The following is a 26,126-nucleotide window of genomic DNA, read 5'->3' on the forward strand; positions in this document are numbered from 1 at the left end:
GTGAGAGCTGGCACCAGCTGGAGCAAAACTCACCATCTGCTTTCCTTCCTACCCACAAGTCAGGAGTGGCCTCTTCATTCAGCCTTTACTTAAAATGTTTTAAACTGGTTCTCTCAGCTGGATAGTTGTTTTTCAAAGCTGTTGTACAATGGTATTTAAAAGGTTGATTTATAAAACTCTTCCTAATTCACTAATAGGTGTATCTCAGTGTTTACTTTCTACTGGAGAATGAAGTAAAAACTGTGGTTTTAAGAATGACCACACTCTTGCCTCATTTCTTTGGAAAAAGGAAATTGTTAGTAACTGTTTTGATAGAATTTTAATCACATTGAACGACAATTGCATGAGGAATCAATTCAAATCAATAAGATCAGCCACTGACCAGTCATTTTTCAGTTGGGTTTACAATTTTTCCCATGAAGAGGATGCTTTGAGTATATTGATCAACAATCAACAGCAAAAATGGACGGTTGAATTTAACAACGGGAGGAACAGAATGAGGAAGAAAATCTGTGCCAGTGACTGCTGCAGCCTCTGTGCCATTCTCATGAATCTTCAGCAGGGCCTTGTGAGCAGCCTACAAAAAAATATAGCAAGAATTAATGTTTGTGGAGGACAGGGTGTGAAATTATTCAAATTAACACTAAGTTAATTCAGCTACTGCCTTTCACAAAAATTCCTGGTAGGCCAGGAACCAGGAAGAAGGCTACTATAGCCCATGGTGGGGTTTTTTCAGCAGTGTTGTCTTAATAAGCAAGTATTCTCACATTCAGTGTTCCTCACAGCATGTGTATCCAGCACAGACCTTAGCAACTGCACACCTTGTGGAATGAATTGGAAGCAGAATGTTCAAGCAAATTCACAAGGAATGACAGTTTCAGAGGAAAAGGAAGTTGGGCGCCAGAACTGCTTTGTCTGTATCCCTCATAGCACATGCATTACAGTTTAGCCAGTAGAAATCCAACCTTGACAACAAATTTTTTGTTAAATTATTGCTGGCCATTTTTAATCTTTTTGTTTTACAAGCACCACAATAGTAATTACAATAACGTTGTAATTACTGCTTTCAGAATGGCTGTAAGAATGCTAGCCCTTTCTCTTCACTTTATCTGCTTCTCTTCACATTATTTTCAGTAAATGGGATGTTTTCCTCAAGTCTGGTCAATCTTACATGATTAGCACTCATCAGGACCTTCAACAGCAATAGAAGTTTTAAAATCCTTTAAAATTATAGAATGCACATGTTAGAAAAAAAGGACATATTTTCTACTAGATATGCAAGGCATCCCCAACACAGATATCCATGGACACTTCTTTTTGCATGCAGAAACTGGGCTGTGTTTAGTTCCTGGGACCTACGCTACACCCCTCCCAACCTTTGCCTCTCAGACAGAAGACAGTACCCTTATCTACAGATCTTGGAGACATGGAGAGACTTAAAGTCACTTTATCAGCTAAATGTTCTAGTTCAGACTATCAGCCAGCCCTAGTAATAAGTAAAATTTCACAACATAGCTTAGGGCAAGACAACTGGGTATTGAGGAATCCACAGACCATTGTTTCTGCTGACAAACTTACTTTTGAAACCTTCACATCAGGCTTTCCTGTGATTCCAGACAGATCAGCGCGGTCAGAAAACACATCAGTTACACCCAGACTCATTAACATCTTCTTTAAGTCGTAGGTGCCTGAAATTGATATTTTTGGCATATGCACTTCTATCCTCCTGTTAATTCAAAATAAAATTATGGCAGTTAATGCAATGAAAACATGCCTTGGATTGAAGACTCCCAACTTGCTGGTAGTTCTTCTGTGCTAAAATGTTAGTCTTTTCATCTGAAAAACATCTGGCAACAAAAAGAAGATGGGAAGATGATGATTCTGAAGGATGAGAAAGTACAGAATGAGAAAGGTATCAGATGGACTTTCTTGTCTGATTCTGCAACAGAGTCACTTGATGGGACAGAAAGCAGTGGTGGTGCCGGCATTTGGTGGACTAAGTGTGCAGTCTTTTTCTAGCCCTGAAGGTTTTTCTTTTGGAATCCACACCCCATTCCCTCTTGAGGTATCTGATTTCTATGTTGCAGTATTAACCCTCTTAGCATATTGTGCTTAAGACAAGGGAGGTTCTTAACATCAACTAGAAAATGTGTGTGGAGAAACAAAATTTCTCAGCTCACAGATGTCTTCCCTTATCACAAGGCAATGCTGATTCTAATATTTGCTGAAGGTATCAAATCATTTGATCTGTCCCTTTATACCTATTCCATGGCTATCTCAAATCAATAGCAAAGGCCAGTAACTGTAAAACCTGATCATAATATTCAGACTTTGGATTCTGACTGCCTTCATGCGTCGGATCAGAATTCTATATTTACCTTTTTTCAAGTGATTTTTCCCATTTAGACACAGTGTCTTTTGTCAGGGCATCTTCCAGCTGCTGCATTTTTCCTTCATTGGGCAGGATAAACAATGCTGCAACATCTCCCTTGTAAGGAATCTGCACCACCTTGCAAGACAGCTTCCTGTCAGAGTATGTTTTATAAAATCCATCTCGAGTCATCATCCTTACTTCAACTGAGGTGTTTGCATTCACACGGAAATAGTCCTTGTGAGTCCCCTTAATATTGAAAGGATTTTCCCAGTAGGCTTAAACCAGAAAGAGAAAGCATGCAATAGAATGCTTATTTCAGGGGGGATATATTAATATAGTCCAAACTAATGTACATCAGATAAACCCACATCTGAAGATTTACTCTTAGACTTGAAGATCAAAGATATTACAGGTTTATTAAAGAACTTGTGCCCTGTTATCTTTGCTGTACTGTGTTCAGTAACGACTAAATATCCAAGTTAAATTTTGTATGGACTTGTACAACACCTTCCTCAGTCAGATAGATTAAATGAAGTAACTTCATCATATTACCTTACATTTTATTTGAAGAAAATGAAAGCTGACCAGGATCCAGTGGGTTAATTTCTGGTTTTAGATTATTGCTTGTAAAGCCAGTTCCACAGCAGATGTCTGGCTTTTAAAAGGTACCATGTTAAGCTCCTTTTATGCTTTTTCATGTGTTCTTCATCTTGTAGCACTAAGGAAAAGCTTACATGCAAGAGCGACCTGAACTTTTGGGCCTTATCATAACTGCATTATGGGAAATGGAATAGGGCTTCAGGGCTTTAATCTTCAAAATGGTATTCTCTTGATATTTATTCAACTGAACTTTCTGTGATATTTTATTTTGTATTAAATCTGGTCATTCACTGAACATGTACACAGGGATCACAGCTTTCGCCATTCTGTAAGTATGTTCTTGTTTATAATGTTGAATAGAAATAAAATAAAATAGATTAATAAATAATGGAATGTAAATTCCACAGTACTCTGACAACTTCATAAGTCTGAGCTTTCCTTCCTGCCACCCCAGCAAAAAAAAAAATACACTCTGGTGTCATAAAGAAATGCCTCAGAGTAAAGCATCTGAGACTAGGATACCTGAGACTAGGGCACCCAAATTTAATGAAGTACTTAAAATCTATTTTGCTGGAAGTACACCTATTTCCAAACATGCCTTTCTGGGTGGTAAATTCCATGTATGTCCTGCATGCTGCTAGAAATGGATATAACATCTAAGAGGAAGTTAATCATTACCAGAGTAATGCATTCACAAGAACCTCTTGGAATGTGTATAACATGAAGACAAGCTATAGAACGTTTGGTCTCCAACTCTAGAGGTACCTACCCATTTAATAGGCATGGACTGTAAGTAAATTAAAGTTTTGGGCAATTTTTCTTAATCTCCATATTTGGAATTTATTTTTTTACTTTATACAGCAGGTGAAAACGTAATTTTTGAAATAATTAGAAAAAACCTGACAAATTCACAAATGCATAAATCTGTTGTGCTCTTGCAATTCCCTAGAACTTGAAGACTGCACATAGATGAACTTTTATGCTTAGAAGCCTAAACATATGCTAGAAAAATTTAGATGTTGAAGAGGTTTCAAAGCGTAAGCACTTTAAATGTTTCTTATCATAATAGCCTAATCTTAGCATTGGCCTTTCTTTTAAAAACAATTCAGAAATAATCTGGGGTATTTGTTTTAGTGCAGGTGAAACTGAGGAACTGCAGTAAAACATCTATGTAACATACCTTTGAAATAAATGTAGCTAACAATCACCACTAGAGTGTTTGGATCCAGGTCTTTAAGTATTTCATTTATATTTCCATGGGTTTGGTTCTTTATATGATCATTGACCTCTTTTTTAGCTTCAGTGGAATTCTGGAAGTTAACAGAAACAACTTTTCCTTTGTATAGCTTTTTCATGTCCTTCAGGAATGTTTTCAGTGGCTTCAGGTGTTTGTCGATGAACAGGGTGTTCCCCATGCTCAGCTGTACCTGGCTGTCAGGGCGATTCAGCAACAGGAGGAGATGATGAAAGCTGTTGTGTATCTCCTCCTCCTGGGTGTTGGTGACATTAAAGGCCAGCCCTTCCAGCACCTGAGCCTGGCTAGTGGCTCTGGACCCCAGAGCCAGCAAGGCGAAGGCAGTGGAGATGCTGACTGGGGAAAAAAAAATGTTTTTTCCGGGTTCTTGTGTGGTTGCTTGCCTGTAAAACTGGAAGGCAAAGTCTGTGTTGCTGGGGATTATCCGTTGGCAGGACTCAAGGGAATCCCCCTCATGGAGGTGCTGCTTCTGGGGGTCAGTTGCCTTGGGCTTGCTGTTGTGGTGGTCAGTCTGGGTCAGGCTGTGGACAGTGAGGTGAAACATGGCCACTAGCAAGCACAGCGGGAGGGTGGTCTTCATCATCCTTTGCAGCTACTGTGTGGACAAAGAATGAAATGGGTTTGGATGCTGAAGATCAGCTGTATCTACATCTCATCTTTTATTTCTATCTGCTGCTACCTTCAACAGCTAAACAGGTAATCGTTGTTATCTCATAACCTGCTTCTTTTACTGTCTAAGTGGTTTTAAAATCCTTGTGCTTCTGAGTCTGTCTGCAATTCCTATCCATTGTTGCCTACCCCAGTTCTGTTTTACTGTTTTTTACAAGTTACTGGAGAAAGAAACACATGGAGAAAGAAACATGTGAGTATTAAAGAAAAATAAGTGAGAGGGGGAGAACAGTGAAAAGTCTTTGTGTGCGTGTCTCTGTGCAAATCCTTTTATGGTGAGGCAGCACATCAGGAACATCTCTTAATTCTTTTGTGTTTATCTCTAAGATCTCTCTGGGTTATTATGCTATTAGTGATTGAATGAGGTTTACGTCAAATGACAGTGTTATGTCAAAGGGAAACAATACAAGATTGCAGCACTCAAAAGTAGTATTCTTTCTCTCATCTCTGACTCATTTTAGCATACGAGGTGAATAATCACAAGAGAGCTGGTAATACTTTTCTGCTTCAATACCTGATTAGATCAGAATATGTTGCTTTTAAACAACCACTCATGCGAAACGTGTCTTCCAGATGGATTCCTCCCCTAATTCCGGTCTGGGAGGGAGAGGTCAGTAGTGTGGGCTTGGCCCCTCCAGTCTTTCCAAACTCTGTGTCATCAGGAAGTCACCTCTCATAAGGTAAATGGGCCCATGGCCAGAGTAGCGCCATAAACCTGGATCATGACATCTTGCCAGGTTTTTTTGCTTGCTTGTTTGTCTATTGCTTTCACTTTCACCAGTTAGACTAAGAACATGTTGGGATGATTTGTAGTGTCTAAGATATGTAACTTATCATAAAACAGGTGAGAGTTATACTGATGACTAGAAAAGCAGCTCCAAATAGCCTTCATTTAATGTCCTACTTGAAGCTCCAGGGAAGTTCACATGAGTTACCTGCTCACCCCCCAGTGGATGACAAAGGCACTCCGACAGGTTCAGCAGAGCTGATGAGAAGTTTATTGGGATTTCTCCCACCCTGTATCAGCACACTGACAACTAAGATTTGGTGAGAAGGAGCCAGCTTGCCCTTCCACAGCTTTACTTTGTGACATCTGAGTAAATTGGGGCTTACAGAGAAGGCTGGTACAGCAAAATGAATTTATGAATCCTGTCTGGACTGTGCTGGTATAAATCAGCCAGCTCATTCACTTCAGTTTAAGTTATCTGGTTGTAAGCTTTAGGGAACATAAGTAATGATAAAAAATGTCTGACATCTGGGAAGTCAGACTACTTCCCCCTTGTTAATGAAACAGGTTTCTTCTAGATGTGAAAGAGCTATTTGGGATAGATATTCAGCAGACCACAGTCATACTCTGTGGAGCTGCTATAACGTATCCCCAGAATCTGCTATTCAATATTTCTTGAAATTAAGCTCTGCTGTCATCTGAGTGCTTAGAAACCAGATTTCATGCTCAAAAGCAGATGTGCTTCATGACTCACTAGCTAAGTGCCTTACAGCTGCATCAAAATTGTTAAGGTAAAGATAACTGGGTACTTACTTTACATTCAGAAGGGTCCTGCTCTCGTATGGGTTGTGCTGTTTCTTGCTGCCTTACTCATACTGCTGTTTTCCTCTGTTAAACATTATGTGGCTTCAAATACCTATTACACAAAGGACAAAGCTGAATATTGATGAAGCTAGTTTTCTTGGACACTGTATGCGTATGTCCACATCACTCCAAACAGAGAACAAAGACCACGGGGCCCAGCTGGTCAGTAGAGGGGAGTGTTGTGTATCAAAGGATGTGTAACTCCTAAGCAAATATTTATTGAAAATGAGATTTTGGTGCCAAGGGCAGCTACTTTTCCCTATACACTTCCTGAGATAGAGATAACCGTTCATCTAGAGACACACAGTTTTGCCCAGCACTAAGCTCTGAAGGGGCCAAGGTCAGGGTGAGGGAGCTGCAGAGAGTACTGCTTGGGCTTAGCTATGTTACCCAACCCACTGGACTCCACTTCAGTGTCAACATCTTATCTTTTATTTCTACACAGTAGAGACCCTACTGGTCACTACTCAGAAGGCAATGAATCCTCTTATCCTCATTAATAACATGGATACTTCATTCATTTGTGTAAGAATGGTGAATTTTAGCTGGATATTGAACAGTAATCTTGCAATCTTTCAGACACAGTGTCTTCTCACAAGCTAGTAATTCTCTCAGTCAAGGAGCACCCAATATATCAAGACCTGAAAAGTCTTAGTATAGATTTTAGTACTTGAAAAAGCTGCATAAAATGTGTGCCATCACTGTGAGTGCCCAAATACAATACTGAACAAATGCAACTGTTGTAACATATAAATAGTAAATCAAGACACAGTCCCCAATCCCTCAAAGAATAGCAAACAAGACAGTAACCCAATAATATTAACCAGTAACAAATCCAGGCAGTCTCAAACAACAAGCCTCAGCCATCTTGTAGAGGTGTATTTAAAATTTCCTGGGATTTTTCCAAAGGAAGATAAGTGCTGTGAAGCTAGCTGACAAGCCTTCGTGGCTGGTTGAATTGTTTAGATGCATGTTTTGATCAGCCAGTCAGGAAAATGCCTTCTCAGTCCCTCTATGCCTCTGCTGCACCTTGCAGGACTTGTTCACATCTGCTTAGGGAGGGGTGGCGCAATCCCCTCCGTAAGTAAAACAGTGTAAGCATGGCTGTTCCTAGTTCCCAGCTGTGCTGCTTTCAGGGGCAGTTCTTTAGCTACTGGGATCCATGCCACTGGTAGGGGAGCTAGGTTCCCTGCACAGTATCTACAGCCTCGGTGTTTCCCCGCCCCTCCCTCAGAATACAGCTGAACTCTACATGCTTGTTTTAGGTATAGCCAGAACTTGCTGTTAAGTACTTTAGTTTTGAATTTGTATTTTTTCTTACTAGAGTACTAGTCACTTCTGTGCCCTGGAGTGCTTGTGTAGGTCCAGTAAGGCTTGATGGAGCACACTGTTCTCTTTTTGCCAGGCACAAACCCAGTGCATATGAATTAAAATAATGCATAAGCTGGAATGTATGATTGCACAAATGCAGACTTTCAGGAAAAAGAGTGAGATGCTCACAGTGCCCCAAGACAGTCAGGTTGTTGGCTGTTCTGTGCTACTTCTTTAGTCATACAACTGAGCAGCGTTAAGCATTTACACTTCTGTTAAACATTACAAGGATTAAAACAAAATTATCTGAGGACACAGATAAACGCTGATGTAGCCATGCAGAGCAGGTAGAAGTCAGTGATTGCAGGGCCAGCTGGCTTTCATGTTTGCTGTCCCTAAACATGCATAACTGCCAAAGTCAAACACTTCGGAGAGAAGAGGTCCATGACCATGAGCAGCTGTTCTACCAGACAGAGCTTCCTAGGTTATTGCTAGCTAATGACACAAATGCTGAAACATCTCCTGAGGTGTGTTATGGGCTGCCTTGGGGTTTTAGTTTCCTAAATCATGCGGCTCGGACACCTGCTACAATATGTTAAACCAAGCTAACTTTCTGTTCTATGAAAAGCAGAACAGAAGGGGTAATTAACATTCAGCTTGGATTTTTCCCCCCAAATGAAATTAGCATTGGTTCAGAAAGAGTCCCACACTCAGAGGCTTTGTTTGAGCCTCTGAGTAAAATTGAGATTTAGTCACACCAGAAGAGGAAGCCTGGGCAGTAGAGTCCACTGTGCAGCTGCACAGTCAGCTGAAGAGGAAGGTAGCAGGAGCAAGACTCAGTGTTGTAAAGAAGAGTTATGTGCAAGGGTTGGGGGTAATTCTGGATTCCCTGCACGACTCTGAGTTGAACCAAAGCATGCTTCAGTTAAGTGAGAAAACTCTGGCAGAGACACAAATGCAGATGTTTTTGCTGTTTAGACATTCATCTGTATTATTGTGTTGTTGAAAATCAGTGTGTCTTGATTTTGAAACTCTTTCAAAATATGCCTCTTTGCTTCAATTATCAGTGTTCTTGGTGGCTCGAAGAAGTGGTCCATTGTCCTACTAGGGAGATCAGCAGAGATTCTGCAAGCCAACAGCTGGTCCACCACAGGGCCTGCTTCTGGAGAGAGTAACCTGCACAACGTACCTACACTGCTGCTTTGATTTACACCTTAGTTTATTCCTGAACATGTGACTGTACTCATACTATTTTACTCCAGTTGTCTTTGGTATGAACTGCTGAGCTCCTTTCATCAGCAAATGCTCAGCAAAAATTGCAACCTTAGGCAGCCCCAGCCGTGCTCTGCTGAATGCAATGACCACCCTAAGCATCACTGTATATAAACATTTTCTTGGGCTGTTACATAACTCTTGTTATTTTGGCCCCTCTGAAAGAAAAGCAAAACAAACAATGGCAATGTCTCAAGGCAGCAGAATGTCGGCTTTAGCTGAGGGAAGATTCAGACCAAGGGCTTGCAGAGCAGACACGGCCACCCCATTCCGGAAGACCTGTAATATCCACATTACATATCACATACCTGTACAGCTGGTCCATGGCTGTCTTCATGTCCCATCTACAAAGACAGTATACATGTTTGCAAAATTCACCAGTGCTTACCCCAGCACCAAACTCTAGCTGAAAGGATGCAGTTAGTGTGTGTGTGTGTGGGGGGGGGGGGGGGGGGGCAGGTTCTGGAGCAATGGTCAGTGTTGTGTTGAAGAGCCTATCTAGAATATGTCTTGAAGATGTATGTGGCTGCATTCAAATGTGCCCATAAACTTCCATTTTTGCAATAGGTCTATAAGGTCTGCCCACCCCTGGCCTTCAAGTCAGCAGGGAAGGAGGCTGCAAGGAAGACAAGCCACACTTAGCCTGGTGGTGGTTCATGTAAGAACCTTCCCTGCATTTATTTTTCTAAAAAATATTTGTCTTAGATCTGTTATCCTATTTGACAGATCCTGCATGCTCATTTATACTGTAGGTTGAAATTAATGAGACCTCTAAGTCAGAAGCTTGTTACTCTAATGAGTCTTCAACATAGTGATTTGGATAATTTTAGAGGTAAACATATGCATTTCAAACAATCACTATGGAAGTTACAGATGATGAATGGTATCATCAAATCATCCAGAGAGAACATAGATCTATGATTGTTGTTGAGTCTAGATAGAAATGGTATTCACATGTCAGTCAAACATAATACAGCAGGAGTTCAGTTCCTGACTGCAATTAAAATCATTACTTTTGGATAACAAATTTCATATTTCGTAGTTCTAACATCTATTCAAGATTTTCCTTAGTTTTCTTTTAATAGATACCCATGTAAAAAGCACTCCCAACTACAGAAGTGCAGTGAGAAACGCAACTTGGTTATAGAGATGTACAAAATGGTTGTGTTATAATTTTCATACTGCAAAGCCTTGAAGATAACTTTTCAGCTCTAAAACCTCAGTAAAGAAAGGATATAATCCCATTTTATTTCATTCATTAAACCATCAAAAGTTTCCTGTACATATATAGTATTTATTGATTCAGAGAAAACCTGTAGAATTTACGTATTTGATAGTTTTTTCTGTGTCATGTGGAAAGCAAACTTCTTACACCAGAATGGCTGGGAAGAGATTTTCTAAATCCATGTTTTTGAACCAAAATGAAAGTGCCTTAATAATCATCTGTACTTCACGCTTACATTTAGCAGGTGCTTGATATTTGCTGGCCAAGTAATTTTTTTATCCAGGAACCCTGCTGTGACTTAAAAAGTGCAATTTTAAAACTCCCGCTTTGAAAACTCTAATTATGGTAGTGGAAAGTTTGTCCGTGGAAAAGTCTTCCTGGTGCTAAGTAGCTGTAATTTAACCTTTTTTTTTTTTTTTCTGAGTAGTGATGATTGGCTTAAAAAACTTTTTAAAATCAGCAGCTTAAAAACCTGTTAAGCATACAAACACAGGTTCTGGATGCAACTGAAATGTCTCTTGCTGGCTTGCTTCATTTTTCTCTTTAGCACATTTGCTCTTAGCTGTAATATAAACACAGTTCATGTGCTGGGTTACTCTAATCTGATGTGTTTATACTTTTATGGGAGACAACCATGTTGGGTTTTGTCACTGATATTAAAGACAGTTCTAACTTCATGTTTTCACTCAGTTAGGGCTGTAAGAATTGGTGAATTTCTGCAAACAGTTACACAGTGGATGTTCAATGAGCCATGCCTAACAAAGTAATAAGGTTTAATTAGCCCAACCTAATCTGACAGCTTGCTGCTGGCACACTATCTGTTAGTACAGCTGGCTAGTGATGCATGTATGAATGTGAAAGAAAGATCACTCCTTGCAAGTTTTCTTTGCCTTTCAAGTATTGTGTGGTTAAATTCTTGCTATTTTAAGTTCTCTTTGCATAGAAACTTTGCTTCCTTTTGTCCAATTTAAAACTAGGTCACAGTTAATAAGATAACATGCTCTTTATTTTGAGTTTTGATAGAGGATGTTTTCAAGCTAAACATTGGCAATGCCTATACAAAACTCATACTCTAGACATTTGGTCATGTCAAACATTTGGATCATCCAGGAAACCACAATTCATGTGGCAAAGCCCTTAACACTACGATATCTCCAACATGCACCATTCCATCAGGGTGCAAGAGCCTGCACAGAGCTAGGCTTCTCAAGGCAGCATTAAGCCTGCACAGAGATAGTCACAGGTTTAAGTTTACAGCATCTTTTTTTATACTTTAAACATTACCCCTTTTCTTTTCTTCACATGTTGATATTCATAGCACAAGTGCAAGATTAGAAAATTCCCTTACGTGGATTTCCAAACCCAAAAATCTAAGACAAAGTGTCCTCACTGTTTGCTGTCACAATCTGTGACGAATGCTGAATAGTGAGAGGACAAGAACTAAACTTATATTCAGCAGCCCTGTGCTTTCCTGTGCTTCTCACCAAAATCCAGCAGGGCTTTGTGAACATCCTGCAAAGAAAGGGGACAAAATCCACAGGAATGGGAATTGGACAGCGGAAGTGTGAAGGGAGGTCCCTGATGCAGTGACACCCTGGCGTGAATACATCTGAAGAAAGCTAGCCCAGGAGCTGGAAAGACACACACACACACACACACACACACACACCGCCCCGGAGAGCATCGTGAAAGCAGTAGAAATGCTCAAAGGAGAGAATAAAAAGTTCTCGTTACTTTCCTTTGCCATGGTCTACTTGTAAAGCTTAAATGTGAAGTCAGCGTTACTGGTGCCTACCTTGAGATAAGCCAGGTTTCAAATATGTTCCTGCTTTCCAGGATATGTTTATGTAATTTACAGCTCTGAAGCTGTACTGTTTACTGGGGTGACCAGTTAGTGAAACCTACAGTGGACTTCTTTGCTGTCTGTACCTAATCACACAGTGGATTTCTTGTTTGCTGGCTGTCACTTACAGGATAGTACGGAATGGCATTGACAACTAAGTAAGAAAGCATGATGAAAATTATTTCTTTCCATAGAGGAAAATTATCTTTCCATAGAATGCCATCAATATTTCTTAGAGTGGTTAATTTTATGCTAGTTAAGATCTGTGATTGAACTCAAAGACCAACATGCAATGAGAAAAAGGGGGTTTAATTAACGTTTTTGAAGTAGTTTCTAAAGAAAGACTGGAACACCCATTAAATCCACAGAATGCCAAAAATAATTCCTCATTTTTGCCCGCAGAAATGAGATACAAGGCTTAGGTCTCAGTGGTTAGTTCTACGTTGCCAAACTCCATGAATACTGAAGTGTTTAGAGAGGCTGTTTTCCCCTTAAACTTCTCGTGACCTTTCATCACGTTTCCCCACCCAAATCCCACCTCCATCCAAAGCACACAGGTCACATCCAACTGGAGTGCTTTGGAAAGAAAACAAGAGCTGGATTTCTTGGGGCATCAAGGGAAGAACATTTTGGGGATCAATGTCAGTAAAACAGAAACTACATAAACATAGTCTTTACTGTTATAAAATGGAAAGATGTGACATATCAGACCCCCCTTACAGCCTCTGAACTAATTTGCTCTTTTAATTTTGCTGTGCTGAAGTAAATGAAGATGTGTATCTGTGATGCCTTCATTTGTACAGCGGCAGAACTACAGAAAGGATTTTTTTTTTTTTTAAAGAAGCAAGAATTGCAACTATGGGTGTTTACCCCAAATTTGGTTTTGTCCTCCTCTTTTTTCCTTATTTTCTTTTTAGTGATGAAAGTGAATTATTTCTTTAAGGAGCCTCCACGTTTTATACTATTCAAAAACTGGCCAAAAAGTGAGTCACCTCAGATTGGAATGGCTCTGAGTTTCATCTATGATTCATAGGACTTTACTGAATTAGTTGGATGCAAGTAGGTCTAAACTAAACACTGGGTTTAACTCCACTGTACCAGATCTACAAAAGAGAGAGGTAATCATCACCTCATTGAGCCTGGCAGGGAGCAGTCTTGAGCAGATACTAAGGTGGCAATTGCTGGCAGTTTACATATATATATGTATTTTATGTCTCAGAAGAGAAACTCCATTTGCTGATGTGTAAAACTGCTGTGCAGGGCGAGCCCCACCTACTTCCAAAATAAGGAAGAAGGAGTAAGAAGTGATTGTGTCACATCAGCTGCCAGCTCCTATACATGAGCTTGCCTTGGAGAAAGAAGGTCAGGAAGCCTGCCCCAGAGACTCAAAGATATGCAAATGCCAGAGCCAAAAGCTTAAACCCAAAACTTTATATATACCATACAGTACATAAATCAGACAATGCAAGTGTAGCATAAAAATGGCACAAGTGTGGAAAGTTAACAGAAAGGCAGAATCTTTATCCTGAGTGTTTTAAAAGCTTTTAAAGCTTTAAGTTTTAAAGCTTTAAGGACCTTATGTGGTCAGCATGTGAGTGGTGAACCCCCGCCAACTTTTGGACTCCAAGGATAGAGAAGCAACTGTGCAGTTGCACTAGCATGGGTCTGAGCCTGGGCTCGGTGACTAAACAACACCAAACCGATGGAGGTGAAAAGTCTGGCATTAAATCTTTTCCTCTACAACCATTTCCTTTGATTCTCTTTCCATTGGCATCACTTTCTGGCTTGTTTACGCCGAAAGCTTTAACAACTGCTAATTAAGTTCCAGTCAAGCCTAAGAAAGGCTCTAAGTCTACATTGCATGATGGGCTAATGAGCCCCAGCATATAGACAGGCTGCTCTCACTTCCCAGCTTCCCTACCTCATGGCAGCTGCAAGAGGGACCTCAACTTGTGTCTCTGCCTTTCACAGCACAACGTAGACATCTTGGCCACTTTGGTAATTTCCCTCTCCCTCCCACCTGCTCCCTATGGGCTTTAGCCTTTTTTCAGGAGAGAGTCATGCTTTTCAAGACATGACATGTTTCTTCACAGAACTTCCAAGAACATTTCTATTTTCTCAACATTTTGCAAGAGCAGCTATTTTCCCAGTCCTTGATTTGTAGAGTGGTGCTTCTCTTTACCACCACTGTCAAAACCACCCTTTTACAGAGGTAAAATAAGAAACTGTGCCATAAATAACACTGGTAACGCAGGCTCCAATATGAATGTTATCTCATGTTCACACCACTTACAAGATGCCCCTTTAGCCAAGGTGTCATCTGCTCTTTGTTCTATCACTTGCACTCCACGTGGCATAAGGCAACTGGGTAAGAAGGTGAAAATAGTCCTGGAGGATGTAAATCATCTTCTGAGTAAGGTCTTTTCCTTTTTCTCTTTTTTCAATGCAGGCATCTGGTGGTTTAATTTCTTTTAAAGGTATTGTGATAAAAGTCCAAGATGTATTTTTCAATTAACTCATAACAAACACTTGCAGGTCCATTTAAACGTTTTTTTTAAAGTACTGCCCAGGAATATCTGTTAATTACTAATTGTATGACAATTGCTAGACTGTCTGAATACACAAATTATGACATCTGACTTTGAGAAATTGGACACCCCCAACTGATGGGTCTGTGACGTGAATGGCACTATTTTCCTGCAGGGATAACAATTTTCCCATTCAGATAACAATGTGGGTGTGCTGATCGATGACGAGCACCAGGAAAGGTATGCTGTCATTAAGGGGAGACTCTTTCCTCACCATCCCTGAAGTATCGTTGGGTCAGTCCTCACCAGAACTTTACAAACCTTCTTAAAATTTGTCTTTGTCATTACATCCTAAGCTTGATATGCAGAAAGAACAGTATCATACGGTACAAGAATGTAAGAGGTCAGTCAGTATGAAGACAATGCTAATAAGGTGTGACTATTTCGTAGTTACACATTAGAAAACAGATTAAGAGGTGATTACTTTGCAAAGGACCTAAATTATGGTATGATTCTATGATATCTCCTGTTTGATAATGACACATTGACATCAGAACTACATGCCTCGGTTTGGTCAGGAGTTTTTTCTCATTGCTCAGCCTGTGCCTTTTACCGTTGCCAAAATATGGGTTCTTATTTGTGCTTATGTTTTACAGAGGTTAGTAGGTCTTTCCAGCAGAGTACACAATTTGCTTTTCAGCCCATAACCTTTAAAGCTGTGGCTTATGTTATACACCTTTAGTTTCTTTCTAGCAGATGGTGCACAGCTCTAGGAACAATGACAGCCGTGCACATTGGTGCTAACCACTGCCTGTTTGAAATATGTTATTTTCTTTGAATTAATTTAAACATATTATTCCCCTGTCTGCCCCTCCACCCGTATACACTGCTTATTTTTGTTTGTTCCTTCTTTTATGATCTTTAGTACTACTCAGAATTGCAGCTAGTTTTCTTCAAATGTCACAGTGTTTGTAGGTAAGAATTAAATCTATATCCACCAGGGGTTAACCCTGGTTTCTGAGCTCCTTACTTATGCTTTTAGACTTTGTTTCACTTCTCTAGACAACTCCTTCCTAGTTATCACAACAAATACACAGAGTACCGCTCTTCCCGCAGTGCTTATTTTCCTTTGCTCCTTATTTCAGAGAGCTGCTCAGCATGTGCTGTTGCAAAACTTCTGCTGTGCTGGCAAGTCTTCTTCTATGGCTGTTGACCTAAAACAGCCTTTACAGAAGACTACTTTCAGCCATATCATCATGGGTTTCTCCTAGGGTCCACACAGGCAGTGCTGAGGCTGCAGCTCCTGCATGTGCACAGTTGCATGCACTCCCACATCAGATTTGTGTGTAGGCTTCCTTCACGCTTTTTCCCTCAGGTGGTTCATCAGGCCAGCTCCATCCTCCAGCAGTGTCACTGCATTGAAGTGGTACACCACAGTGCTTGCACACAGCAGCAGAAACTCTTGACTAACTAGGAGGAAAGTCCTTTGTTGCACTGAGGCTTCTTGGTCACAAAATTCACAGTCAACGAGCAAACCAAGAAACAAAATTCCAGGAAAGAAGACACAATAAACCAGCAGATTGAATGAACAAACCATGCCTGCACTGTATCAGTGAGTACCTTAAGGCTGACAGTTTGTGGGGGTGAGGTGTGTGCAATCCTTCTGTACTCATTATTTACCACACAAATTTGCTTTCTGCTGCACATTTGCAGTGATGGGCACTCCCTGGTTTTTGTCAAAATAGAAAGGAAATGGAAGCAAGACGTATATATAAGGTCCCTGCTCCCATTTGAAGGTGAGTCCCTACCAACATGATATTTTTTGGTTCTTAATTCAGCTTGATTTTTTCTCTAGCCACTTTCAAATAAGTTAAGCAACAAAGTTACCTCTCAAAGTGAGATCTGATTGGCAAAATATCTTTTAGGTATCTTTTTCCTACGAACAAACAAAGACTATTGATCTGAGGTCCATGAGGAACAACAAACACAAAGTCTCTGTATTCACCTACAGAGACATTTGCCATTGCACAGCTGGACTTTGGCATGCCATCCTGAACTAGCCCTGAGATTTGCCAAGAACTTTTAAATGATCTTCTATAGAATCAGTTTATCTGTATTACACCAAACCCAAGCCCTTGTTATGTTTAGAGGTATGAAACCAACTGTTTGTTACTAAATATTGAACAGGCTAAACACAGTTTTGAGTAAGAAACTTTTGTCACTGGTTTACATGAAGAGCACTTTGAGAGTGAATGTCATGTTACGTGGCTGGCAGATAGACATGGAAAGCTTCTTATATTCCTTATTAGTATACTTACAGCTACAATTTACTAATATTGATAGCATAGTTTACCGTCAAAGAGAATAAAGATCCCCAAACCAATCAAGATAATTATATTTTAGAAATATGCACAATAATTTTAAAGTTATTTTTTTCACAGACATTTTAAGACAGTAAAGTCTAAAAAGTTGCTATTTATATTTTACTTTTTTTTTCTACCAGTTTGAGATATTCTGTAGCAAAAGATTTAATCAGTCTGTAATTTAAGCACTTTCATTTTCTTTCTGTATTTTAATAAGACATGCTAATGATGGTGATTTATTACATTAAAGAAAAAATAATTTAAATATTTACTGATTTGTGTTTCTTTCCTTTCATAACCATGCAACTATCTGGTGTAGCTGGTATGTTAAAATCCTATCAGTTGAGTCACTGTAAAACAACACAAGAGCAATAAGTTAGACTCAAGAAATTGTAAATGAAAAGGTACAAATGTCAATTCACAGTATACTTTTACTCTATAATCCACTGCTAACATTTAGAAAGGTGACTTCTCAAGTATTACCTACATTTTGTAAGTTTGTCTATGACAGTTTAATGCATGTTAAAAGTCCCTAGAAAAGCTCTGCTGTTCTTACTGAGGAAATACAAACTCTCTGAAGTTACAGTTTTTCATTCCTCTGCTTTTCTACCACAGTCTGACAAGTCTAGCTGGAAAGTGTGACAGTGAAGGCAGTGTCAGCAGGAGAAAAGAAAAATGATGGTGACAACAAATCCATGAAAAGGAAATTGGTGCTGTGTTATGGACGGCTCCACCATACTTTTATCTCAGGGCATTGGCAGCAATAGCTATATTAGCAAAGTAAAACAGAGTCTTTTTGTTGGTATGGCTTCCTTCCTTGGCAGAATAAACATTATTTGTAAAGCAAATCTTGAGGAGGGCTTCCACTGAGGAGGCGGCAGGAGGAGGCAAGTTAAAACAGCTGCACTCATCAACCCTTTACAGTGGTATGTCCTCCAGCGTCCCAGTCACTGACCCTGCAGCTTCATATCATACTTGGTTAAAAACCAAAGTTGTTAATGGAAATTCTCTTCAATATTAAGGGAATCTGCATTTAACACTGATCATCAAAGGTTAGTGGATTAAATAACACTTAACACCTTGCACCTCTTTTTCCCCCTTTCACTTCTCCTGCTCTTTCATACACACACTGAGTGTACAGCAATAGCTACATCATCTGGAGACTTTGAACCATCTCAAATATCCCATGGGAGCATGTCAGGAAGGGCTTCTTACAAAACTGGTGAAAAGTGACTTGTATTTCATTAACACTACAAGCTATACCTGGCTGTAGACTGGGGGAAATACCAGTGACTTTGGGACAAGGTAAAATAGTTTTTGTGTTTTAAGGGATTAATAATGTATATAAGGATAATGGTTGAAAGAGGAGCACTAGTATGTAGTGATAGACACACATAAACGTTTTGCTGGATCACAGGAATTTAGCCAGAGATGTCTGTAAGTGCATGTCCTCAATGTCAATCAGTTATTTTTCAGAGGGTTTACAATTTTCCCTATGAAGAGGATGGTGCGGGTGTATTTATCCAGAATCACCAGGAGAAAGGGCCTGTTGAATCTGACTCGAGGCGGCTGAGGAAAATCACCAGATCTCCAGGTAATATCCTTCACTGTGGCCCCCGCTGCTTCAGTGCCATTCTCGTGAACATTCAGCATGGCTCTGTGGATCACCTGCAAGGACACAAAGCAAAACGGCTTCCAACTGACAACCCAGCAAGAAGACTGCAGCCTGCCACCCTCCTTGTTCTTGCCAAATGGAGCCCTGGCAAGGGCAAGACCTGGCAGCACCAGCCTCTGGGAAGGTCATCACCAGCCGTTCCTCTTCCCACTGTAGCAGCAGCAGCCATCAGACCACTCCTGCTAGCCCTCTTTGCTGCGTGTGCAGTGACTAACCCTCAAGGAGCAGAGAGCCAAAGAGCACTCAAGATAACTGATGGCATGAAACCCTGGAAGCAAACCTGGTAATTTAGCCTAGACTTAGTTTTGCCTTTGGCAACTTCATGTATTATTGTGAATTTACCCTATCATCTAGCTGAAAAAAATAACTCTGAGAGCACTAGAAGGGCAGGAATAACAGCCTTTTGCCCTCTGCAGGCAGAATTAGAGGAGATTTTACCAAAGCTAATGTGCTACCTTTAGATAATTTTGTCTAATAGCCAAAAGAGCATTTAATTATATGTATGCCTCCTTCCTCGACCTCGAACCATGTATGTATAAGCCCTTGTAAGCATGTTTGGCTTCAGGTTTAGGAAAGACAGGGCTTGCTTTGCCTCCAGACTGGCATATGTTGGTTGAGTGATACTGCAAAGAGGCTGGGATAAGCTTTTCATGTTCCTGGGAAAAGACAAATACTGTGGTTGCCGTGTTTCATGGGCTGACTTACTTTTGAAACCATCAGTCCAGACTCCTCAGTAATCCCTGACAGATCCGCTTGTGGGGTGAATAGATCAATCATACCCACTTGTCTGACTATCTTTTTCACATCATAGGTACCAGAAATAGAAAATTTTGGAATGTGCAGATGTATTTTTCTGTAACAAATAAGACAAATAGGGACAAATTGTCATCTAGGTAACACTCCTCAATGGCATCAATATAGTGACACTTCACATTTATTTTTCTAAATGTTAAAAGTCTGCTCTCAGGGTTCACATAGCACTTCTGATCAGGTTAGCTATCTAATGAGGAGTGATGGAGCAGGATGAGCCCATGTTACCCTCTGTCTCCAGGGTGGGGTTCAAGGAGTGGGGTGGAAGACACAACTATACCAACTCTGTGGCAAACAGAGCTACTACTGCCAAGTAACATATTTTTTTCTCCAAAAGATAATAGCTAGCTGTCCTAAGGCTGTTTGTATATACACAGGGCCTGGGCCACCACAGAAATAGCTGCAGTAAAGCTGAATATAGAAAATTTTCTCTTTTAAATACAATGCCCTTAACACCCTAACACCCAATAGCTACTCCACTGTGGTTTCACAATGTCTGTATGAAACAAGGATCTGTTAACTTCATCATGGTGCTAAGCAATTTGTGATTGAGCCAGGAACTTAACTTGAGATGTATCCCAAATTCAATGCCCTATTTGTTCACTACCCATGTCTCTTTTCAATTTTCCAAGAAAAGGCAAGTCCTGCACAGAGAGGGACCATTAAGTGAACAGAGTTCAGCAAAATTTTACCTGGCCTTTAATGTTTTTTCTTGGTGAAATAAACACTACTAATCTACAACATGGTCACCTCTCACCTTAGCAAAAACACTTACCGTTCTTGGAGGAACTTTTGCCATTTAGATACAGTCTTTTTCAAGAGAGCATCTTCCACCTGCTTCATCTTCCCTTCATCGGGCAAAATAAATAATGCTGCGGCATTTCCATTGTAAGGTATCTGAACCAGCCAACAGGACAGCTCTTCATCAAAGTAAGTTCTGTAGTAACCCTTCCGGTACATCATGTCAACTTTTACAGATGTCTTTGGATCCACAAAAAAATCCTCCTTTTTTGTATATGAAGTACTGAAAGGTTTCTCCCAATGGGCTTATGACAAAAAGAAAAATAATTCAGTGGTATACAAGTAGGAATGGTCATGGTGAACAAAAGAGGATGTAGTGCCACAGCCTTCCTTTGATTAGAGCAAGTATCTTTTTGAAGTTACTGCATCCTCAGGTATTACAGCATTGCAGCGCTTTTTTTTTATTATTATTTTTTTATTTTATTTCAGGTGCTTAAAGAAAATTACAGACAAATACTGAAAACACCATTTCTCAATAGAGAATGTCTATAATCACATTAAAGAATTTGCCAAACTCAACAAAGATATTTGTTAAAAAACCCGGTCTTTCGCTCAACCAAGTGAGAACACATTTATACCGACAACAGATATACATGTGATTATAGCAATATTTTCTAGATACTGAACATGGTATCCTCCATTTAAAATATTTAAACTATAGTTTCTTTCGTTTAAGTTTTTATTCCCTGCAATAAGCATCTAAGTTACAGCCTTGGCACCCTTTGATATTTCTTACCTTTAAAGAAGACATAGTTAACAAGAATGATTGCAGTGAGAGGATCAAGATTTTCCACTAGCTTAACAATTTTCCCATTTGTCTTTTCCTCAATATAATTGTTGATCTGATTCTCAGCGCCAGAGGAGTTGTTAAAGTCAGTAGAAAAGACTTCAGATTCATAAAAGCTTTTGACATCATCCAAGAACTTCTGTAGTGGTTTTAGCGTCTCTTCTATAAAAAGGGCATTACCCAGGCTCAGCTGGAGCTCGCTGTCTGAGCGGTTCAGCATGTGGAGGAGTTGGCAAAAACCTTCATGTATTTCCTGCTCCTGAATCTTTTTCAGGTCAAAGGCAAGCCCTTCCAGAATCTGTGTCAGTGTCGCTGACTTAGCACCAAGTGCCAGCATTGCAAAGGAAGCAGAGATGCTTATGGGTGAAAAGAAAATATTTTGATCGGTTGCTTCAGATGTGACCAGCTTGTAAAATGAAAATGCAAAGTCAGCATTGCTGGAAGCTAGTTTGACAAAGGTTTTGTTCTTAACTGAATAAACTCCTTCCCCATGAGAGCTGCGTCCTGGGTAGCGTGCCCCTTTAGGACCATCCTGCTTATTGCGGTACTGAGGATGCTGATGACACTGGGAAACAGTATACAAACCAGCCAGCAATAAACACAAGGAGAAGATGGGCTTCATTTTCCTTATAACTGTTTCTGGAAAAGAGATAGACATACAAAACATGGCATGGAAATTAATTTCTTCGGGCTGTGTTCTCCAGCCAAGTAAAATGAGGCTCTCAGAGCACACCTGTTCTCCAAAATCCCACACTTCTATATTTTGCATTCCTAATGGATGCCAGTGATCCTCAGAAGGAATATGCCTCCTGATACACTATTTGTATAACCAAGTACTCTCAAAAGAAGTAATTTTGACCATATAAACTTTTAAAAAATAGGGTCGGACTGAATCTTTTAAAATTTGCAAATAACTGGAAGCTTATTGCCTTTTCTCCAGAAGAAGTAGAAGTTGATTTTGTACTCAGTACTGCAGGGTGGATACTGCAGCCCTGCTAGTCTTCCTCAATTCATCAAGTAATTAAAGAATTAAATTTGAATTAAACAAATATGTGATATAAACACAGACCATACTATACAGGACCAAAATTACAAAATACTTTTACAGTTTCTTCAGAGTTGGGTCTTGTTGTATCTTCAAACTTCTTCAAAATTGGATCCAAATATTGGATCACTGTGGTAGCAAGATCTATAAGCATCTCTATTGTTTCCGAAACAAATTTTCAGTTAATTATGTGAAGTATCTTCACTAGCAGCCAGTTCTTGCTGGCTTTTGGCATGTTTGGGGGTTTTTTTGTTTGTTTGTTTGTTTGGTTTTGTTTGTGTTTTTTTTTTTTTTTTTGCATAACACGTATATCCTTCTGCTTACATGTGAAAAGGCAACAACATAATCCCCCAAAATGAAATGTCCAAACAATCCAAGGGAAAACTAAGAGGGTACTTACAGTGCTACAAAAAGGATCTTGCTGCGTCCATCTGGCCTTGTCTGCTCATTCTTCTCTTCAGTACCATTGAACAGGATTAAGCAGAGCACACTCGTTAATCATTAATTAGTTCAAATAAAAATTACCAGTGAGGATGCACAGCAAGCAGTAGTAACACTAGATGTTCTGGACAGTTTGTCCAACCCAGACACAAGCTAAAGGGGCTGGGTGCTGGGGCTGTGGGTGAGAGGGAGTGGAGCCGGGACTGTATCTCCTACTGCTTCCATTTTTGCAGGTTGACATGAGAAGCCTGCTGCTGTGGGTGGTTGCCAGGAGAGCCATAGCCATATCCTTTGCGACTGGAGCTGAATGCTGTGACTTCACATGAAGGCTACTCCTTGCCTGGGTCTGGCCATGGGGACAAAGCCACCAGCACAGCTCACCAGGGAGCACTGCCTCCCTGCCAGACCATCCTCTTAGCTTGGTCCTGGGTGACCAATAAATGGGACGGGGACACTGCCAGTGTCATAACCTCTCTGTCAGGATTTCAAAACAGGGTTTGGATTTAGAAAGTCCTTCTGAATTACTGTATACCTCAGTCACAACCTTTGACACCACATTTAATGGTTTTGGGGCTTTTCTTAAGGGGAGCAGACTCTATGTGATTGGTGAACGGTCTCTACCACTCTTGTGAGAAATTTCTGGTCAATACAGCTGCTCACTCATTGCTGACCATCACCTGTGGCTGAGTATTTGGGGAGCTGGTGAAGAGGGTTCCCCTGTTTTTTTAGAAAATACACAAACCCACCACTGCTGAGAAAGAACACTCACACTGGACAGTTCCAGAGACCGGCTACAAAGAGAGATATGTGGTCAATTTTTTGCCTCAGGTTAGTCTTCTGTATAACATGTAACTGAAATGGACCCCAGCAGCACACAAAAGCAGGCTGCCAATTTGCCTTTCATCTAGTGCTAAAGGCGGCATGCTGGTGCCACTGGATGACATTCAGAGCTGAATATCATATAGGGACAGACGACTCAAGGACAAACTAAGGCAGGAAAAGATATTTTTAACCCATCAGGTTGCAGGACTCCTTTCCATTGTGTAAGATGGTTTTGTCATTCCACTTAGCAGTTATAATATCATTCCCATAATGTAGGTGTGAAATATGCAGTCTTCATCCTGTTGATTCCATGTTGCCAGAACACCCCGAGAGGCTGATGGCAGCCTGTTAGGGTAATATCCATAATCCATCAATCACTGAACCATTGCCCAGTAACTACAGGGTGGATTATGAACTGTCAAAAAGCAACCAGCAATGCCCTAGCCAGCAACTAAGCCCCATAGAGCTGCTTGCTCCCCCCCCCACCCCAAGTGGGATGGAGGACAGAATCGGAAGAGTAAAAGTGAGAAAACTCATGGACTGAGAGATAAAGACAGTTTAACAAGTAAAGCAAAAGCCATGCATGCAAGCGAAGTAAAATATATTTACCACTTCCCATGGGCAGGCAGGTGTTCAGCCATCTCCAGGGAAGCAGGGCTCTGTCATGTGTAACTGTTCTTTGGGAATACAAATGCCATAACTCTGAAAACGTCCCCCCCCCTCCCTTCTTCTTCCCCCCACTTTATATGCTGAGCATGACATCATATGGTATGGGATGTCCCTTTAGTCAGTTGGGGCCAGCTGCCCCCCCTCCCAGCTTCTAGTGCACCCCCAGCCTGCTCACTGCTGGGGTGCTGTGAGAAGCAGAAAAGGCCTTGGCTCTGGGTAAGCACTGCTCAGTGGTAACAAAAACATCGCTGTGTTATCAGCATTGTTTCCAGCACAAGCCCAAAACATAGCCCCATACTAGCTACTATGAAGAAAATTAACTCTGTCCCAGGCAAAACCAGCACAAGAACCAACCTAGAAGATGCTTCTAATTTTCCATTAACTCTAGCCTCCATTTTAACTTAAATTTTCCATCAGGGAACCCAGATGTACCCATTCCTTCATGCAAGTTTTGCTTCATCTGTCTTCAAGAAATTAATTCTTCGTATACAAACCTTGATAATTGAATTTTAAATGTAAAAGTTGAGGAAAAGTGAACACAAGATGTATTGTAATCCAAAAGGATTTTGTCATGTGGATGTGGCCTGCTCATGTGTTTGCTTTGTTACTTACTGCTAAACCATGCACAGAAGAGCATTATCTGGCAGATGTTCTTATAAAACACAAACTTCAAAAGCAATACAGTGTAAATAATGAAGATACTAATATTGTTTTTGGACTGCATTGGTGAAGAATTTCACCATCTTCTCAGAAAAGAGCATTAGTATAGATGAAAGCCTGTGCCAGGAGGGAGAACTATGGTAATATATAGCAAGGAGCAGTGGCCCCGTGACCAGGTCAACACATCCGTCCCTCTCAGCAAGCTCCCAAGCATATGGCTCCCGAGCAGGAGCCCCCACCTATGTCAGGTGTCTAAATGTCCCACACGAGGTGTTCAACACCTCTGAACAGGAGCACACTGTACTGGTGGGGAGCTGCAGGTAGGAGTCTGAAGGAAATACTGGAAATGTAACTGCACCTTCTTCCCCTTGGTCTCAAACCAAGGCTCTAGTCCCATGCTTGTCTCACACGGCTGCATAGTCAAGCAGCAAAACAGGGAAGGGCACACTACTGTCTTTTTGAACTCAGCATTAGTAATTTTTTGCTTACTAACCTAGTGACTGGAGCATTTGATCACTTCGTCTGGATACAAGCCCCTCAAGTCTTACAAACTCTTCTACCTGCAATAACCATACCCCAGTCATCCACCTGGCAGAGGAACAGCTCATCTTCAGGATGCAAGAGGCTGATGAGAAAGTGAAGGGAGAAACAATTCCCAGCCTTCCTTCTGACGATCTTCTGCCTAAAAATGGAACAAAATATAAAAACTACTTATGTGAGATGTGTAGATAATTGTGTGTGTTTTCATCTACATGTGAAAGACATAATTTTTGTGTATGTAAATAAACACACACCTATAGTTATTCATGGTCCTGGGGGAAGATCAACTCACATCATGTGTTAATCTAATAACACAGGCACAAGCCTGGGAGATAGGAAACACAGGTTTCCCCTCAAGGGTAATTCAAACAGAAGAAGAAACAAAGGCCCTAGGAACTGTTTTTTAATGTGATACCTGATTGCACAAGATGTGCAAGTGTTATTAGTTCTAGTCATATGAGTAGTGTGTAAGTAGTTGCGCTAAAGATAATCATTATCTTTGCTAAATCAGAACCTGTGGCAATAATTAATGCATTGTGATTTGAGTTGAAAAAAAACTGAATAAATGCTAGCTCAAATTAATTGTGATGTTCCGATAACATAACAATGACTTCAAAACACTTTTAAGAGCTTTAAAGAATTGCACATTTACTAGATTTTATTTACATTTGTTTTAAACCAATTTTTGCTAAAAGCTAGTAAAAATGAGATGTTTTCCATCCTGATATGAAATGATGTAAAAATATTGTAAGTTTATTTACCAAGATTTTGATGAAAAACCTGAAAATTACTGTCAAGTGTAAATAAAAGGGAAAAAACCCCAGTATATTAAAAGTAAGGCAATT

General features: G+C 40.3%; 2 protein-coding genes and 2 long non-coding RNA genes across 5 annotated transcripts; 2 read left to right on the forward strand and 2 right to left on the reverse strand.

The window, feature by feature from the left end:
- Nucleotides 1-304: 304 nt before the first annotated feature.
- On the reverse strand, nt 305-6,630 carry LOC101916320 (alpha-1-antitrypsin). The gene is made up of 5 exons (XM_005241932.4): nt 6,439-6,630; nt 4,155-4,824; nt 2,379-2,649; nt 1,579-1,726; nt 305-577 (listed from the first exon to the last, which is right to left on the reverse strand). Exons 2-5 carry the CDS (start codon nt 4,810-4,812, stop codon nt 386-388), a joined length of 1,269 nt encoding a protein of 422 aa, XP_005241989.1. The 5' UTR covers nt 4,813-4,824; nt 6,439-6,630; the 3' UTR covers nt 305-385.
- On the forward strand, nt 4,831-16,965 carry LOC114013418 (uncharacterized). Its single transcript, XR_003556364.2, has 3 exons — nt 4,831-4,925; nt 5,472-5,578; nt 16,044-16,965. It is a non-coding gene; the product is annotated as an uncharacterized LOC114013418 (long non-coding RNA).
- Nucleotides 16,966-17,444: 479 nt separating this feature from the next.
- On the reverse strand, nt 17,445-22,666 carry LOC101916488 (alpha-1-antitrypsin-like). Of its 2 annotated transcripts, XM_055814537.1 has the most exons (5): nt 22,550-22,666; nt 21,054-21,743; nt 20,292-20,562; nt 19,412-19,559; nt 17,445-18,699 (listed from the first exon to the last, which is right to left on the reverse strand). In XM_055814537.1, exons 2-5 carry the CDS (start codon nt 21,724-21,726, stop codon nt 18,493-18,495), a joined length of 1,299 nt encoding a protein of 432 aa, XP_055670512.1. In that variant the 5' UTR covers nt 21,727-21,743; nt 22,550-22,666; the 3' UTR covers nt 17,445-18,492. The 2 variants fall into 2 exon arrangements, with proteins under 2 accessions (XP_055670512.1, XP_013158282.3); XM_013302828.3 differs by lacking the exon at nt 22,550-22,666 and having other exon boundaries at nt 21,054-21,888.
- On the forward strand, nt 18,706-25,549 carry LOC114013419 (uncharacterized). Its single transcript, XR_003556368.2, has 2 exons — nt 18,706-18,989; nt 22,824-25,549. It is a non-coding gene; the product is annotated as an uncharacterized LOC114013419 (long non-coding RNA).
- The last annotated feature ends 577 nt before the right edge of the window (nt 25,550-26,126 follow it).

This window comes from Falco peregrinus, chromosome 1 (assembly GCF_023634155.1).
Source record: "Falco peregrinus isolate bFalPer1 chromosome 1, bFalPer1.pri, whole genome shotgun sequence".
NCBI classification, from domain to species: Eukaryota; Metazoa; Chordata; class Aves; order Falconiformes; family Falconidae; genus Falco; species Falco peregrinus.